At 29.7% G+C, this 19,640-nt stretch overlaps 1 protein-coding gene across 3 annotated transcripts in view; it reads right to left on the bottom strand.

Annotated features, from left to right (window-relative positions):
• Nucleotides 1-1,754: 1,754 nt before the first annotated feature.
• Nucleotides 1,755-19,640, bottom strand: part of drk (growth factor receptor-bound protein 2 drk) — a 21,384-nt gene continuing 3,498 nt past the window's right edge. The window contains exons 4-7 of one of the 3 annotated variants that reach the window (XR_010843886.1): nt 10,552-10,717; nt 9,858-10,039; nt 7,360-7,478; nt 1,755-3,429 (exon numbers count right to left, since the gene is read on the bottom strand). Coding sequence is in view for 1 of the 3 variants with exons in the window: in XM_014423362.2 (XP_014278848.1) it covers nt 9,863-10,039; nt 10,552-10,717 (343 nt within the window). In the remaining 2 variants the exon portion in view is untranslated. Of the gene's footprint in view, nt 7,479-9,857; nt 10,040-10,551; nt 10,718-19,640 lie in introns of all 3 variants that reach the window. The other 2 variants (XR_010843887.1, XM_014423362.2) reach the window with 2 other exon arrangements.

The raw sequence follows: 19,640 nt of genomic DNA, 5'->3' as shown, positions 1-19,640 counted from the left end.
TGAGTAATATATAAAAGGAAGATAGGCCCCGGTGCGGTCAAAACAACTCAAATAGTAATTAAACTATTTATTGTGAGCCAACGTTTCGCACCACTATATATATAATCAATCAGAGTGAAAGTAAAACCAAAGATGAATGTTCACATTGATCATGGAGGGGTAATACTGAAAATATTTTGAAATCCTATTATTAAAAATTTGAAGAGTGCTTTGTTGGTATTGTAGGGAGAGGAGCCAAGAGGTCTGACTGAACCTGCAGGAGTTCACCCAGAACTAACAAGATAGCGCCAATGTGAGCCCCTCAGTATATTGCATTTATATACAGTATTATTTTCTTAAATTAATAATTCTTATATATGATTTCCATTAAACAATAAAGAAAGCATACCAAAATGAAACAATGAAGTACAATAAGAATGCAGGGATGACAGTTCTACTACAACTGTTACCTGTTTCAGTTCAGCAGGTTCATCTCAACAACTAGAACTGCTTCTTATTTTCCCTCTACCTGCATCAGTGTTGAGTTCTAATCCTCTAGCATGGCTGAAAATTTAATTGAATGAGTATTTCCTAAGACCACACTAATTCCTGAACATGTTTTGTCCAGGATCTTCTGTGTAGTCAATAGGTCAGAATACTACTGTAACCTACCTACTTCACCCACCTAGATAGATAGCACATCATGGGTTGTACTTTTTTTCTTGAGGAAAAACACCAAAATAATGGTCAAACAAGCCCTCTTTTTATTATAAATGAAAAGAGACATTACACAAGACCTTTACTGTCAGATAACTCTTTTACAAATGTCAGTCGGACTGATACTGTAGAGGTCTTCATGTTTCAAGTTTGTCAAATCAGTTGAATTATGACTGCCATTCCAAATGACCATGCAGGGGTCTCTTATTAACATTCAGAAAGGAATATCATCCTAAGAGGCAGATATGATTCTAATTTGTATTACTTGCAGTGCTCTGAGTGACCTTGGAAGTGTGCTAGGAGAGTCTCAGTTGGTATAGGGCCATCTGTAGCTCAGGGAGTAGAGACACAGGTCTCAGCAACCTGGGAACTATAGTGGCACTGGTTCAAATCAGGACTGGGGGGTCGACTTTTATTTCTGTGGTGAGCCCATGAAATGAAGACTTGGCCCCCCATCATGGCATTATAATAGAGTGGTACCCGGTAGATATAAATCCCCCTCAGAAATGACCAAGAAAGGGGTCTTAAAAAAAAAAGTTTGCAGCTAGTATTGACCTATGGACTAAATTTTATTCCTAATTTTGGGTCCCAGAAGGTTGCTGTATACATGACATAAAATATACGCAGTTCATGTTTTATTATACTCTCAGAAACCTGTAACATTTAAATGATCAATCATGAACACAACTCATAAAATAACTTCTTTTTTAGCAACAAAAAAGTGTAGACTGCCTCTCAGGCAGATATTCCAACTCCCAAAAAGCCTGGCAGACAGATGTTCCCCAGAACGCACGTAATAGGATCATCCATTTTAAGTATTAAAAAGCAAAAACCTTCATTATTATTATATCAACCCAACACATAACAAGAAGGTGAGGCAACACTTACCGGACCAAAACTTTTGATCATTGGAACACTATCTAAAATACTTGAGCCCCATTATAGTGATGTTAAAACTAATTCATTAGAATTAATTAAATTTCTTCTCAGGAAATTCATACTTAAAATTAAAGGGAGTTAAAATGCTAATTAAAAGTAGGGAGAAGAATATTAATACATTTTTATTGCAAACAATATTATTATTATTTTTTTTTTTTTTTATGTTATCCCAAAAACTAACATTTGATGCAAACAAAAAATAATACATAAAAGAAACAAGCAAACATGGATATTGTGAACTTGGTCAAATTGTTGCTATGTTCAGGACAAGTAATGTTATTTAATTGTTTAGTTTGTTAGTATAAGAGAACATTTAAACACTGCAACAATTTTAAGATAAAGGTTAAAAAGAAAAAAAAAAAAAGGTTTATTATTTTACATATGTATATATACTTATAGCTACAAATGGTAGTTTTTAGTTTATACAAGAATAAATTATCATCTGGAACAATATTTAAAATTGAAAATATAATAATTTGGTGTTATTAATCTAAACCTTGGCCGTCGTTCCATGGCACATAAGACAACATGCTAAGGAATATCTTGTCTATATACATAAATAAAAATTTAAAACTATTATATAAAACAATTTACCATAAAATTATATAATTTAAAAGACATAAACAATTACTAACATAAATAAAAGAAATATATATATGCACTAAAATATAAATATACAATATCAGTAATCTCCAAAACATAGTATTATGGTAATTGGAACTTTAATAATAAAAAAAAATTAAATTAAAAAAAAAACGATCAAGAATAACAACAAGCGCGTTTTAGTTTGCAAGATTGATTTTGTCCGAATTAATAAAAACAAATCAAAATATACAAAACTAAAATACAAGAATATATAATTAATTAAAATTATATATTCAATAATAAATAAATATTATTTTCTTAATTAATAATACAGATATTGGATGTTAGGCATTATTTTATATAGTACATTTGATCATAATTGTTAATTTAAAAAAAGGAATAGTAATAGATATTTTAGCCCAAATTAAAACCCTGATTGTCAGTGTTAATATAAACACTACTAACCATAATAGACATTTAAATAAATGCAAGATAAAATGTAAATAAAGAGAAACAACTAAGGAACTTTGTATTCAAACAATAAACTTTCACTGATTTAAATAAATGCTTGAAGTCAATAATATTGACAAATTTATTGGCACAATGAAGCTAGATTATACTAGTTCTTGCTGAGATGGCCGTTATGAAAATTATCAATATGACCTTAATGTGTTGAGTTTTTATTATGACTTTGGGATTTTAAAAATCACAAATTCAATGAGTACATCATCACCACATTTTAGTGAAAAATCACATTTTTTGAATTCGTAAGTTTTACTAAGGAGATTCAGTTACTGCCCACACATCATTATATTATTAGAAGATGGTTATGGATGCAGTCAGTGAAGCGAAGAATAAAAATAAGCAAAACTAATATTTTAATCAAGTTAGACATTTCGGCCTAAACCTCAGGACTAAGTACAAATCAAGATAATAACCATGATGGAATCAAATAGGAATAAAAAGTAGTAATATAAGATGATTAAATTGATAATGAAAAAATATGAAAGAAAAAGTAAAAATCTAAATAGTACAATTATGTAAATAAAAAAAAAAAAAAATTAAAATCAATATAGGAGGATCGTCGATTGATCATGAGTAATATATAAAAGGAAGATAGGCCCCGGTGCGGTCAAAACAACTCAAATAGTAATTAAACTATTTATTGTGAGCCAACGTTTCGCACCACTTTGCAGGGCTTCGTCAGCGCTAAAAAAGATACAAACAACTAAAATAATGAAAGATAGTAAATGATTAGATAATACGAAACTAAGTTGTGACTAAATATGTGAAAATATATATAAATACTTAAAATTATCATAAAATATTCTGTTTACAAAATAATGATGATAAATTCTATTTGTTAGTGTCGTATGTTACAGCTTATTACTTCTACATTACATGTTTCCTTTTTATATTAATTTTTTCATAATTTCTTGTTATGCAACTTTTTATTGTTTTATTTTATATCCTATCATTATCAGGATTTGTACTTAGCCCTGATGAAGGCGGTTTTTTAAACTTATTTTTGTTCTTTGCTTTACTGCCCACACCCTTAGTAATCTTCTCCTCGCATAAGTTTTATTAATATACCAGAAGCATTTTAAAAAAAAAAAATCTCAAATACAAATCTATGGCTCAAATTGTTGAAAAGATCCAGAGATAAAAAAAAAATAATGCATACCAAGGAATATAAAAGTAAAACATAAAGTTCTTTTTTGGTGTCCTGAAAAGTACTTATGTTCAAATTCGATAATTAAATGTGGCAGCAACGACAAAGTTTTTTTAATATTGTTTCAATAAATATTATTTTAAAATGACATCAATATATAATTTATAAATAAATTGAATTCAGAGGGCAATCTATGGTAGAAACAAATTCAAGATCTCTTTTGTTTAAAATTAAAAAAAAACAAACGTTGGGGTCCGACAAGCAACAAAGATTTATACAAGATAACCAAACATGTTTGGCAAACTCAGGGAAATCAAAAACTACTGCCTCTCTATGACAAATATAAAAAATATTCTAATTAAAAACCATTTATCAGTCTATAACTGAGAAAAATATTTTAAAGGAATAATTCTTATCCATATGTGCTCGAAAAGTGATGTGAGTGTGATGAACATATAAAGGAAATTAATATGAAAATCTTTAAACGATATTCACGGAAGACAAATTCAGAAATATTTATATTTATTCGAGAACCATAACTGATAATTCCCATCAATTGCAACCTATTGATTATAGATAAAGAATAAAAAACGGTAATTTTTCTATAGGCATATAAATTCACTCAAAATGTGGTTAAAAAAGGTACAAAAGTGTTTAAAAAAATAAAATCCGTTTAATACATTGTAAAGGAGTAGTGCTTTTTTAACAACAGTTGAACAAGATGGTGTTTTGTTCAAGATCACATTCAACCACCAGATTTTAACTCAATTACTTTTTTAGAAGCTGGGCATGTCTCAGGAGGGCTCCTAAACCCAGAGGGTTGACTCACGGCTATAGTAAAAGAATAAATAATTATTTCCCAAAGCCTGATTCCAACCCAGAGTTAGTAGTACAGAGCCTTACTCACTTAACTACCCTGCTCCCCACAAAAGTGTTTCAGTCAATTATAACTAATACATAAATAGCGTAATCAAAATATTGTTAAAGCCCTATTAGAGTTTTCCTCCTGAATCACATTTAGCTACTGCTTTGGCCTAATATAAAATTTAAAAAAAATTTGTTATGGATTATTTTATCTTGGATTTTGATACTGCTTTGATTATGGAATTCAATCGTATTTACAAAATAAAATTATTTTTGAAAATTTAATTTGGGCTAGTGATTCATTATAAGGTTATTAGGATTTAATATTTACATATATAGGTATTTATGATAAAACAAGCTTAGTTTTTATTAAAAACAATATTGTGCTTCAGTTTTTTTTTTAATCATTACACTTTAGTTATAATTAAAAAATGCATCATAAAAGAAAATTATGAAGTACCTAATAATTTAAAAATCCTCTACTTCCTTTTTCAATTCCTAACATTCCTTTGCTTCACAAATATCTTGTCAAACTTTCCTAATCAGTAATAAAAAAACAAATAAATTATAATAAAAAAGAAAATAACACAATAACAAATATAATTAACTGTTTCCACAAGAAAAGGAAGCAAAGGTAATTATAGTAATGAAATGCAAAATAAATACGTACGTACACGTGTATAATCAATCAAGCTAAAATAATTACATTACTTCTCAAGCTGTATAAACTAAACAAATCATTGTGAATAATATCAACCAATCGCCCCTTCAGCTCTTCTTTAAAAAAAAACAAAAACAAATTAAAATAATTGTTATAAATCACACTCATTTAAGTATCTCAGCAACAGTTAATACAGGAAAGGTATACGTGGAGAGGTGGGCATCAAATTAAGACTGTACAACTTTACAACATCATATACCTTTCTTTTTAGGTGACACTAAAGAAAACCCGTAAACTTAACTAAATCCTTCAATTTTTTATTTTTTTAAATTTCCGCATAATAGATAAATGAACACTAACATTTGACATGTCACCAACTACTTCACTTTAAAAAGACTAAACTCGTATAGTCTATTCTTTATCAATAACTAGAAAGCTTCTTTTTTTTTTTTTAACTTTTTTTTTACAATGTATAAATAATAAAAACTTATTTTATCAGAAACCTGGTTTGGGCTATTCAATAGTAAAAATTAAAAAAGTCACTTCAATATTCATTTTTAAAATAAAAATAAATAACAGTTATAAAAAATAACAACAGACTTTGTAAGTCCAAGAATGGGAAAAGTTGGCAGAAATGGGAAACAACTGCTGTATATTTTCATTTTAAATATAATTTTTGATTTTATAATTTAAAACCTTAGCATTTATATAACAAAATATTATTCGCCTTTTGCAGATTAGATAATAATCATATAAGGTTACCACTTATAACGGTTATTTTTTAAACATAAATAATTTGTAGTACAGCCACAACTAGATTCCAAATATATAAAAAAAATTTTTACTAAGATGCAATATAAACTTTGTTGATTGTAACTAGATGTTAATTGTAAACTGTTGATTGGAAATATTTTTATTTGTAGCACTGGATAATGGGCAGAGAAGCCCGAAACATTGTTCAAATGTTAAAAGAATAAGAAGTGAATAAAGGGTGTAAATGGATTCCTGAAAATAAATATAATTAAGTTTTTATTTTATTTTTTTTGTCTCGAACCGAATAAAGCACAGAAATATAATTGAAAAAAAATTTTAAAAATGAATTTTCCCATTACTGTCAATCATCCTAACAATATTAAATGCCAAAAAAAAAATAAATAAATTATCTTTATACCTTTGTAAAATAATTTTTATTGGCATAGGATACGTGACGGAACTGGTCTAGGTTATTATGACAAAAGGTATCAAATGATATGTAACAAATTATTTTGTACAGTTTAATTTATTTAAACTACTTTTTCTTTTTTTTTTCTGCAAATTTAACAATATAAAGTTCAAACAGATCACATTGTAGCTTGAAGGGGTATTAGACATCAAATTACCTAACTACTATATTTTGGTAATCAGTTCTTCAAATTGCACTAATGGAAATTTGTTCATAATTTAATTTCTAATAAGGTATTTTTTAATTATTATTTTTTTTTTAATTTTTACAACTATCACAACTGCAGCTACCTCAAAAGGAAAAGAAGAAACAGTTATTTAAAATCCTCTTCTTTTTTTTTGTCTAATTTTTTTTTTTTCAAAATACATCTATTGGGCAGAGTTTCGGTGGCCAGCACCAATTTTCATGTTTCATTCGACTATACAGATTACCAGTATAACAAAATATATTCCTTAATTTAAACTCACGAACTATAGCATTATATATAAAATGTTGAGAGGTGAGAACGGTTATCTCGAATGACTTATTGAACAGAGAGAGCGTCTATACCAGATCAGGTCTTAAAAGAAAAAACAAAGAAATTGATCTTAAAATGCAAGAGGTCGGTACGGTACCGTTATCGTTTGAGTGATAAACAAAAACCATAAATGCAACTCATTTCAGTCTTTGAGTAGGCCTGAAATAAAATGGATATTTAAGCACTGTAACATCGTTAATTACCGATTATAAATAACGATTAGGGAGATTGGAATAGTCTTCTTACGATGGTTGGTGAACTGCCTCTTCTTGCACCAGTCCGTGGCCTTTCTCTCTCCATTTACTCTTTGTTTTAGCTCCAACTGAAATATAGTCATTCAGGTTAATTATAAACAGTTATATATAATAAGGAGAAAATAACAATACATCAAAGACAGAGTCATCAACAAATTAATGGCTTTAAAAATAAAGATAATCCTAAATATAATCTTTAAAAAATGCACTAGAACACCATGCAGAAGTAGGACATCATTTTGATTTTCAAAGATATCAAATAGTGTATAAAGAAAATAATAGTTTTAGAAGCCTCTACAATACCGGAAAAACAAAACCATGCAATCAATTATAAAACAGAAACTTTTTTGGGGTATTTCAAATTTTTATTTATTAATAAATATTATAATCCACCTCAACGTTGTTGGGCAATAGGAAATAGTGATAACTACATTCATACTAAAATAATATAACATAAGAATAAAAATAAATAAATAAATGAAAAAAAAAAATCTCTCTCTGAATATATACAAACAGAATGATAAAGAAAATAAAAATGATCAAACTATGTACATGAAAAAATAAATAAATAAAATAATTACCAGTCGCATTTACTTTCTTATAAACAATAATTACATTATCGACCTGAGGATCCCTGAGCCCACTCTATCCCCCATGTATGAGAGGTAGAGCAGAGCTCTTTGAGATCCCACTGGTAATGAGCCAATGAAGGCTGAGAAGTGCGCTAAAGCCGCAAACACTCAACTTGAGTAGATCATCTGACCACTGCCAGAACTACAATTGTTCATTTTTATTTTACAATAAGTCTCTTGGTCACTGCCGTTTTAGCCTTCGAGGTGGATTGTAGGGATGGGTGGAACTGGATAAGGATTGAACCAAAGCATTAGGATGATTAAACAGATTTATATTTGAGAATTTGGTTGGTATGAGGTCAAGGACAAAAGGGATATGAAGGTCATGGTGTAGTGTTCAGTTGGAAATATAATAGGGTGTAATGACTATAGTTCTAAGGCTTTTGGATAGAAAGGATTGGATAAGGTTTGATGCTTGATGGGTTAGCTGTTCCCTAAAGTTCAAGTCCATAGGTCTGAGAATAGTCTTATTAATTAGAAGTTTGTTTTCTATTGAGAAATGAGAGGTCCTGCTGAGCAGTTGGTATAGTTGGCTGAATTCTGTGCTAAGTTTTTATCTTTTTAGTTTAGTATTATAAAACAGAAACAAAAAGTTTAAATGTAACATATGCCAAACTTATAAGTAGATTATACAAGTAAGGGCACTTCACCTCTATTTTGTGAAACAAGAATATCTGAACAATAAATCCAACAGAGTGCATCCTTGACCAACACAAGTATCAGTTTGAACAAGGTTTGTGTACAATATTAATTCATAATTTTTGACGTAAAATCGACAAAAAAAATTACCAACTAAATAACAGTTGAAAATAGGACAAGAAATCAAATAAATACAATTTTATAATAATTTACAAGTACTTTTATGTGTTGTGTTCATGAAACTTTATTTGGTAGTGTGACTAAGGTGAGTGAGGGAGGATTATGTTTGAGAATGGCCAAAACGGAACAAATATGTTAAAAATATATATATAATCTAAAACTGTTATAAAGATGTTTATAGTTATATAATAAAAATCGTTGGTATAATGTAGTCCAAATCATTTTATTCAATCATTTTGATTGATATTAAATAATTATCAGTTATATTATATTAAATATGATTCTTGAATGAAATTAGTTAAACAATCAACTCTGGTTCTTAAGTTAGGGAGAACTGGCTATTGCAGTGTAATAGAGAAAATGATATATCAAAGTATTATACATTAAAAAAACAAATTATTATGTCAAAGTATTTAATATAGATTTATAGGACAATGTAATTATTATAAAAGTAAAAATGAGAACAGCTATTATATATTTTATAAAAAATTAAAATAAAATGCTATGTATATTTTATAGGATGGTGGTATTTTAGATGGATCGTCCTGAATATGGGGGAAGAACCCCCAAATGTCAGTAAAGGAACATTATACATATAGAGGGGAAGTTGTAGGAGAAATTTTTTTAGAATAAAACTTAGATAGTTTAATTATTCCTAATAAGAAAACAAATGTAATACCAGGTTTTTCTTTCAGTCGATCCGGAAATGTAAGAAGGGATGACTACTAAAGCAGAGATTGAGAGAAATAACTATTAAAAAAAAGTAAAAAAAAAAAAAAAAAAAACTTCCAGCACCTCCTTACAGAACAACCTGACATTTTTTTCATCACTGAATGGGAGAACAATGTTATATTCTTTATAGACTTTCCTTAATAGCTCTTCCTCTAATTTTTTTGTACAAAACAATTAGACATAATAATAATTTTGGAACACTTGTGTAAAAACTGAAAAATTACAATGAGTAAAACTAAAATGAATTATTCAAAGATTGAATACCTTCACTACGAGCTGTGATAAGGTGTAATATAAGTTGCGGGAAAAAGACCTCGCCTTGTCCCTATTTCTCCGTGCCACCAATGTTGATCAGAGCGGTCTGTCACGGTGATAACATCTCCTCGCCTGAAGCCTAATTCACCTGCCTCCTGAGGTGTAAAATCATATAACGCTTGAACCAAACACTGTAAAAATCCAAAAAATTTAATTATAGTTAGAAAATTAAAGGTTTATGGACATTGATAAGGAAATATTTAACATATAATATAAGATGAACATGAAAAATGGTTGTGGTATCATTAAATAATGTTTATATAATTTTTTATATTTACATCACAAAAGAGTGCAAAAGAACTTTGATAATAATAAATTTAGGGATCAGAATAAAATTTCACAAAAAATTTAAAGATCGTTGATTGACTGTGAGTAACATATGAGAGTTGTAATAAATAGTTTAATTACTATTTAAGTTCTTTTGATCGCACCCAGACCATCTTCCTTTTATATTTAACAAAAAATATTTGAGACTAAATATTCAAAATAAATTCTGACAAAACAAATTTTCAATTTGAAATGCCATCAAAACCAGAAGTGTTATTTCATGTGGGGAAGATTATTTCTTGCTAAATATTATTTTACACCATTTAGACGGTTATAATACAATTCTTAGCCATTGGTAAGAGAAATTAATGTTTACCTCTTCTGGGACCATATCTCTCAGCTTGACATCCTGTGACCTGGAGACGGAAGCAGTCCTATGGTATTCAACTAATTCATTAAGGCTATTGAATTTTACGACCCAAAGGAAAAATTTTCCTTGAGCATCTCTTAATACTTTAAAATGTTGTACTCCATCTGAACACCTACAACAAAAAAATAACTTTTCATATTTTTTGCAGAATTTTTTTTTTAATTTTTGAACATAATTTTCTTCCATGTATTACAACTAGCTCTACACTGCGACTTCTTGGATTACACATACCTGTTTCATAAGCATGATGGGTATTGTGCAACCAAGATGAGTTTGCCTGTAAGTGAAGAGAGGGGGAAGATGCATAGTGGCAAACATTTTCTCACCAACCTTCAACTCTTCTCCCCAGTAGGTATGTTCAAACAACCACTTCTGTACGGAGCATACACAGTACATGTTTTCCCTCCCAAATCCTGTATTGTGCATACTCTGTTCTGAATAGTCAGGAGTGGTTGTTGGAACAGACCAGACTATCTTTCCTTACCTCTCCTCGACCTACTTCCGAAACTTTACAAATAGAAATTCCTCCTATCAGTTTTTCAAAACTATTTTTCATTAATATCGCAAGATTATAAGTTTACCATGTCAAGTAAACTGGGTAGCGTGAAAACTATCCACTCTCAAACCAAAAATGTAATTATGAAAGTATTTAAATTCATGAAAACAGAGGCTGAAAGTGGTCCAATTCATGTTTCCTCTGTTAAGAAAAGCCATAAATTACTGCATTCATCATAAGTAAACCTCATTCTAGGGCCAAATATGCTGCATTTTTAAAACATTAAAATTTAGAAAATAATTCCACTAACTGTTTCACAACAAATTTAAACTTTATAAGAGGCAGTTTTTTCTTAAAACAATGATTATTAAATCTCAAAAATGACTTTTTGGAAGACACTGTGTTCTTAAATAGCAAGTTAAAACAGGGTTGTCAATATATTTGTCTACAAAGTAAAACAAGAATCAATAAGAAACAGTCCCAGTCAAAGATAAAGGATGATTAAAAACTAGTAACCTCCCGTATTAGTAATTTAAGAGACTGAATAGATTTAGATAGACTCATCTATCATTTAATAAAATTAGGTGAATTAAGAAAAATTCTATAAAAGTTTGTTTTGATTGTGTTGGTACTGTTTTGGATGTTTTTATAACTAATAAACCAATGACAATAATAATAATGTAATGATTGGAGAAGTTTGTCGGGGGGGGGGGGGGGGGGGGGTGTGTGGTCAGCAAAGAGCAACATAAACAAACAAAACCATATTTATTTATTTTATGCCGACGTTTCGACCTGAGTTTCAGGTCTTCATCGGGGGTTATGGTGTACAAGGTAGGCCTGCAACTCCATTGCAACTCTGGTCGAAACGTCGGCATAAAATAAATAAATATAGCTTGTTTATTTATGTTGTTCTTTGCTGGCTGCACCCCCCGACAAACTTCTCCAATCATTAATCTACGGTCAACTATCTACACCTCATAATAATGTAATGACAGTTGCCAATTAGCTCATCTTGATTCTCTTCCTCACAAGTTAGAAGATCAACAAGGCACTCAGTAGCCAACTTTTACACAACTTCCACTTTTCAATCAATTTAGGCATGTTGTAATAAATTACTTTAGTGAAAACTTAGAAGTAAACAATAATATGAAATTTTGGACAGAAAGGTTATAAAACAACTTGCTCAGAAAATCCACTAGGAGCTCTTATACATTTAACATGACTTTAAATAGGGCTGTTCCCAATTCTATACTTATAGCATTTAACATAGTAAAACATTTTACATTTGACAGATGATGAATACCCCTACTGTATACTAATCAGACCTACGATGATAAAATATAAATATTAACATAAGTAATAACCAAATTTATTTATTTTTTTCCATTATACTATATATCATATGTTGTTTTTTTTTCTCTTTTGTATGACTATGCTACATTGATTTTATTTTCCACAACTTTTTTTTTGTTTCTTCATCAATTTAATTTTCCCTTCCTTTCTTCTTGGTTTCTTGCTAACCATCTATTATTAATTTTCACTATTCCCTTCCCATTCATATTTCTCTTTTCCAGGGACTCAAAACAAAGTAATATATAAATTTTATTTAAATTTATGGTCACATCAAATTTCTGTTAAACACACATAAAACTAAAAAATAATAGTGACAGTAGTAAAATTACAAATACAAAGTCTAATAAGCTATAACTTTGCTAATACTGGTCTAATATAGATAATTTTTGTTTTTTCTTGTAGAGAACTATCTTTCAAATAAGCATCTATAATGTTCTAGGATGTATTTATTTTTCGAATTATTTGAAAGACTATAATGTTTCTCTTAAATAATTTTTTTTAATAACTTATAAAAGGTATTTCTTAAAACTCCACACTCATTACACATCTACAGTATAAGAAGAACCAGCAGTAAAAATTCTAGCCTCATAAATACAGTCAAGGCAATGGTAAAGAGTAACCTATGCAAACTTTTGTTATAACCTGACCATTCCTAGAGGTCACATAGTGATATGGCTTAAAATCTCTCTTAATAAACCGCCTATCAAATACAAAAATAATCAGTCAAATCGGACAGATATTTCCTGAAATTAACCTTTTCAAACAAACTTTTGACCTTCATATATATGAGTCGAGGTATTATCAGGGAAAGTCGTTCTAACCTCACAAATTCATAAAAAGTATACGTTAAATTAAGAATTTTTGAGTACGAAATAAAAATAGAATCAAATAGTTTTCTTTATTTGAAGGCACAATTTATGATATTTTCTGATTCATTTCTTTCTGGGTGGTTGTTAAGTAACTTTCTTCCTTCAATTTTTAATATAAAATGATTTATTAATATTTAATAGGCAGATGATAATACTAAGTGTGTCTTGGTTACAGTTTAAGAATGTTACACTTTCAATTAGAAATGTACAAAAAGTAACCATTAATCAACTATTTAAGAAAACTGATTTTAAAAAAATGCAAGAAAAAGTACAAAATATAACAATTATGAAAAAAAAAAAAAAGGTATGTAAAATTATCAATAACAAAAAACTTAATTATAAAGAAAAATTTTTTTTCAATATAGTTAGTAAAGTTTAAATGTAAAAATTACGTACAATAATAAATAGCACTTTCTAACCTTCTTTTGAGAAGCAACTTCTGAAGATGGACTGGTGGAACATCATAAGGAATATCTTATTGATGTAAAATAATGACAAAAATAAAAGGCCGAAGTGAGAAAGCTAATAAATAACCCAAAAAGAAGTAAATGAGGAAAAAATAAAAAATTCACTGATGTAATTGCCATTTATCGAATATTTTTAGTTACAGATTGATTCATGAAAACTATTAATATTTCCTGTTTTTATTTTTTAAAATTCCTTTAGCAAGAAATTAATTGTGATAAACAGTAGTGAAAAAATAAAACAGACAAAAAAGTTAGATATTTCATTAAACAAGTAGCAATGACTGATGTCCTGATAAAGCTAATACAGGGGTTCCATGAACTTCTTCCAGGAGTTCTGCAAAATAATTGAGGAATGAGTCATTCCAAATAACTAAACAGTTTTGTACTTTGCTATCTTAGATTTTCTTCAATTTTGCACATTTTTTGGTATAGGTATCCTAGCCTTTCTAATCTTTTGTAGAAAATTTGTATCATTTACCACCTTTATCTACTTTAAAAAAAAAAAAAAAAAAAAAAAAAAAAAAAAAAAAAAAAAAAAAAAAAAAAAAAAGGTTCCTCAGTTTTCCTACAATATCCAGAAGGGTTCCAATGCCAAAAATCACAAAGCTAATAAAAGAAGTTAAATCAAGCAAGCAGGTAAGAAAAATTACCACTTTATGTTCTAGTATATAATCAATGAATAATTACTTTATGTTCTGTATACAACCAATGAATAATTGACACCTCCAAAGCCTTAAATAATAAATAAGATGATACAAAACCTAATATTTTTTTAATGTCTTATTCAATTTAGAGAATACAAGGAAGGAGGCATTGGATAACAATAAATTAAAGAGATAACAAAAGAAGGAAATAGGAAGAATATGGAGAGTGAGAGAGAATTTCTGTTTGGGCTACGCCATAATATATCTACCTCACAATATAAAAGAATAAATAATTCTGTGCCAGATCTGGACTCGATATGAGTAGTACCTTACTCACTACATTGAATCCAGCAGAGAGGTAAAATTTAATCACTCGGAGGTAAATTACATATTACATTCCCACTCCTCTCAATACAAACGGCTCAATCTGACTTTGACTCCCGTCTAAACAGGTATGAATTCTGTCTCATCATTTGATTTTATTTCTTTACTTTTTCATTTCTTAATTTGTACTTTCTTTAATAATTCTTCTCTTATTTTATCTCTTTTCTATCTGTTACTATTACCCTTTTCATTTACTGTTTACAACCTTTAATTTTTCTTATATTTTACTTTTCATTGTATACCCCTGTTATTTTCCGCTTATGTTTTTTCTATTTTTTGTAACTATGTCAAGTGTTTGTATCTTTTTAAGCCCTGACGAAGCCCTGCAACATGGGGCGAAACGTTGGCTCAATAAAAATAGTATAATCATTTACTATTTGAGTTTTCTTGACCGCACCTGGACCATATTCCATTCATGAAATCATTAAATATAGTTTTCTTAATTTTTAATATTTTGAAAGTCCATTTAAAGAGGTAGATTAATTCATCTCTTGAATGATGGAAATAAAGCTATTCATTAAGGTGTATCCACTACAAAATGTTCTTAATTATTTTACTTTCAGGGGACAACATTTAAAAATATCAGTAGGGGAAGTGTCTGTAAGGAAAACCTTCACAGTATAATGATTATGTTATCATTCAGGACATTTAGGGATGGTTATTCAAATTATAATAATCTTCCTAATCTTAAAAGGAGGAAAGTAGCTCCTGGACCTGCGAGATAAGGAAAGCTCTTATCTCTGTAGACCGGGAGTTTGAGTCCAGCTAAGGTATATTATTATTTATTCAGCTATATCAGCCAACCTGGGTCGGGAGGCTCTCCTGGAGCCCACTGGATACACTTTAATTGAAGAAAACCTTACAGTTGTGTGCAAATCTGACCATATCACCTCCTTGCCAAGTAGTGAACCCAAGACACTTTATTGTTACAGGTTCCTTTCTTTTTAATTTTCCAATCTCCGACAACTTCACAAATATAAAACTACAAATTTGAAAAAAATTAACCTCAGGAAAAAAAGGTATACTTCCTCTTTCTAGATAATATTAATACTCTTCACTACAATGATGCAGTCCATAACTAAACCATACTTAAGATATATTGGATCAGTTATCAAAATCACCATAGAAATGCCCACCAATGCTCAAAATACCTTTGAAAATTATGGATTGTTCTGATAAATAAACAAGAAACTATTTAACAACAAATTATTGAAATCCTTAACAATTTAAATATAGGTTATAAATATAACTTGAGTAGGAAGATTAAATTTAATATTAATATGTATATGTATTTGTGGGTCCTGAGGATCAGACAATAATAAATCATTTTTTTTAGGACAAATATTTTCTTCAACTAATCACTATAAAACTACAAGTATGTAGCATAATTTAAGATTAATAACTATTACAATAAAAACATTACTTGCAATTGTCAATTACTGAGTGTCCTACATTATGATCTTTATACAACTTTAAACTCATATGAAAGACAAAGAAAAAATAGAGCTTCAATCTAATATAGTGTACGGAATTTAATTTCCTGTGAAAAGAACTGCAGGAAATCCTATTTTGGTACTTTAGAGCACTATCGCAAAAGAAGGGTATATCAACAATCAACACAAATACAATTGTTCCTCTATAACAAACAACCCCAACAAACTTGACCAAATTGCTCTCACTACACATTTTGGACTAATAGGATATAAATTCAAATTTAATAGACCAAAAATGATACATTGGGTAAAAAAAAAAACTTTAAGTGAAATTTAAAACAGGCAGACTACCTGCTAGAAAGGACAGTTACATATTGGAAAAACCAAAGCAAACTCTCTACCTCCATTTCAAACCAATTCAGTTCTGGCACAAACCTCGAGTTAGTTGGAATACTAAAATATTGAACACACTGTAATAGACAATTGTAATTTTTTTTTTTTAAATTGAAATATTTATTAATCTTAAATTATACTACATACTTGCAGTTTTACAGTAATTTGTTGAAGAAAGTATTTGTCCTAGAAAAATGTTTTGTTTTTTTTCATAGTAGGGCATGACTATGCTAACAATAAAGTTGCGAAACGTTGCCTAAATATATAGTTTTATTATTGACTGATCCTTAAGACCCACAAATACATACACATATATATATATATATATATATTTTTTCTTACGTCGGCCAAAGACTCCCCTTGGAGTGCTACACTGTCCCTGTTGTTATATTATAAAAGAATGGAGATGAGGATGTAAATTGTTATTATTTATTTATTTAATTTTAAAAATCAACTTTAGATTCCACCATAAATTTTCATAACGTTTGAATAGTAGCCCTATCTAGATCTGGCAGCCCTTGGAGGAAAGCGCTATTATTTTGGATGAGGGGATATTTAATCCTATATTTATCATATCTACTGCAATTTAGTATAATATGTAATGGGTCCTCAATAGAGTTGCATGATTGACTATATCTTTTCTGTTTAGCTTAACACAAGTGTTAGAGAACCATGGGCATGGAGAGACATTAGGATGGATAGTGAAATGATCTTTACCGTTCGAACTTGACTCCTAGGCATACCTATCCTGCCATTCACTAATGGAGTCTTTTTTTAACCATCTAAAAATTTTCTGTAAAGGCAGTTTCGCATTTTCCACTCTTTCCAAACATTGTTTTGCTATCTTGTCAGCTTGCTCATTGCTGTACAAGCCCACATGACCAGGAACCCAGTGGACCTTAAATTTGTTATTTGATGAGCTATGAACTTCTTCTATTATGTTCTTTATTAGGTAAGATGAAATATGTTTTCAATGTATGTTTTTGAGTGAATTGCATACATAAGCAGAATCTGTTTGCTATTTTGAAAGCTTCAACGACACTGTATATGCTGAACTTGGTGGGGAGGTTTATTGATGTATCCTGGTTATATTGGACATCATATATCCCGACTACAACTTTGTTTTTATCTTTAGATGCATCTGATACATTTTTAGATAATTTTTATACTTTTCAGACAATATTTATAGTGTTTTCTGTTTTAGAACTGTCGGTGGATAGTGTATTTTGGTCAAATCTGATTGGAATAGTTTGGGATTGGTTTTTATGTTAATTTGTGACTTTGGAATGGGAGTACATAGGTTGAGTGGTCCAGGGTTGATGGCATGTGTGTTAAATAGATGTTTTGTTTCTTGGGTTATGATTCCTACTTTTGAAATGTATAAAGTGCCGTTTTGAATAGCTTGATATAGAGGGAGGCAACTGTTAGAGCCCACTTTCAAAAGAAATTTTTTTACTAACCAATTTCTTCTCATTTGGAGAGGCGATTTGCCTGCTTCTGCTTGCAATGCATTTGTAGGGCTTGTGCGGAATGATCCAATCATATCCTAAGAGCGTTATTTTGTGTTGTATCTAGCTTTTTAATTAACGGTGAGCTTGACTCATAGTATATTATGGATGCATAGTCTATTATTGGTCTCGTCATAGTTTTGTAAATGGTAAGTAGATTATGTGGGTGAGCTCCCCAAGTTACCCCTGTTATTTATTTTATAATGTTTAATGTTTTGGTTGCTTTGTTGAAAGTGTTTTGGTTGTGTGTTCTAAAAGAAAGTTTAGTGTCAAGATAAACCCCTAAGAATTTTATTGTATTTGTGACTTCTATTGCCCCTCTACTTGTGTGGATAATTAATTGTGTTAAGTTTAATTTTCTTCTTTTTGTGAAAGGGATAATTTTGCATTTTGATATGTTAATTTGAACGTTAAGTGCGTGTAGATTTTCTTCCAATGTATTGAATCCTTTCCCCAGTGAGAGGTGCCCTTCTTATATATATGAGCACGTGTATAGAATTAAATCATCAGCATATTGTAAAATTTTGCATTTATCAGGTGGGTGCTTGACTATAAAGTGTGTATAAATATTTAATAGAATGGGACTTAGCGCATCCCCTTGGGGTAAGCCTGTATTTGAGTGAATCTTATCTTCTCCTTCAGATGTTTGCAAGTGGTATGTTCTCAATGAAAGGTAATTAACAATCCAATTAGTCATTAGAACAGAGAGGTTAATGTTTACCAAAATTTCTTTTAACTTAACTTTGTATAAGCCTCTTGGGGGGCCAATGAAATTGCTAGGAGAATATTGTTGTTTTTGTAATTTTCATATATGAAAAACATAATGCTGTCGATTGTTGATCGGTTTTTTTGAAATCCAAACACGATTTGACTCAATATTTGATTATTCTCAAGAAACCACTTAAGTCTATGTTTGATCATTATATGAAAAGTCTTGGCAAGGGAAGAAATGAGGGCGATGGGTCTCAAGCTAGACAAGATGGAGGGATCTTGACCAGGTTTGGATACAGGAATTATTGAAACCATTCTCCAATCAAAAGGTATGTTTGTTGTTTCCCGCAAATCATTGAATGTTTTGAGTAGTTGTAACTTCAAAATTCTGGGTAGAAGAGCTATCTATCATTTCATCCAGACCAGGGGCTATAGTTTTTAGTTTTAGTCAATAGTTTTTAGAGTGTGTGGTTGACTGGGTATGGAATTGTCTCCGATCTGCTTAAGAAAGGCTTCAGCTTTAATTTTACTTAAGGTTATTGGATTCCTCGGTGATGAAGACCTCTTCCCTTAAGAAACATCAAATTTTATTCCACATTGTTTTGTAGTTGCTAGGATCTATTGTGCCGACAAAATAATTTCTCCAGCTATCTTTTTCTTGCCTTAGCTATGAGTTTTTTTACCTTGTTAATGTTGGCTCTCACTATCTTAAAATTCTCTACATTCATATTTTTTGTATAATCCTTTATTGTCGCAGTCTTCTGTTTATAGGGACAA

The sequence above is a fragment of the Halyomorpha halys genome, unplaced genomic scaffold (assembly GCF_000696795.3).
Source record: "Halyomorpha halys isolate HHAL.00 unplaced genomic scaffold, Hhal_1.1 Scaffold417.1, whole genome shotgun sequence".
In the NCBI taxonomy this organism is placed as follows: domain Eukaryota; kingdom Metazoa; phylum Arthropoda; class Insecta; order Hemiptera; family Pentatomidae; genus Halyomorpha; species Halyomorpha halys.
This window is presented reverse-complemented; position numbering and strand designations above follow the sequence as displayed.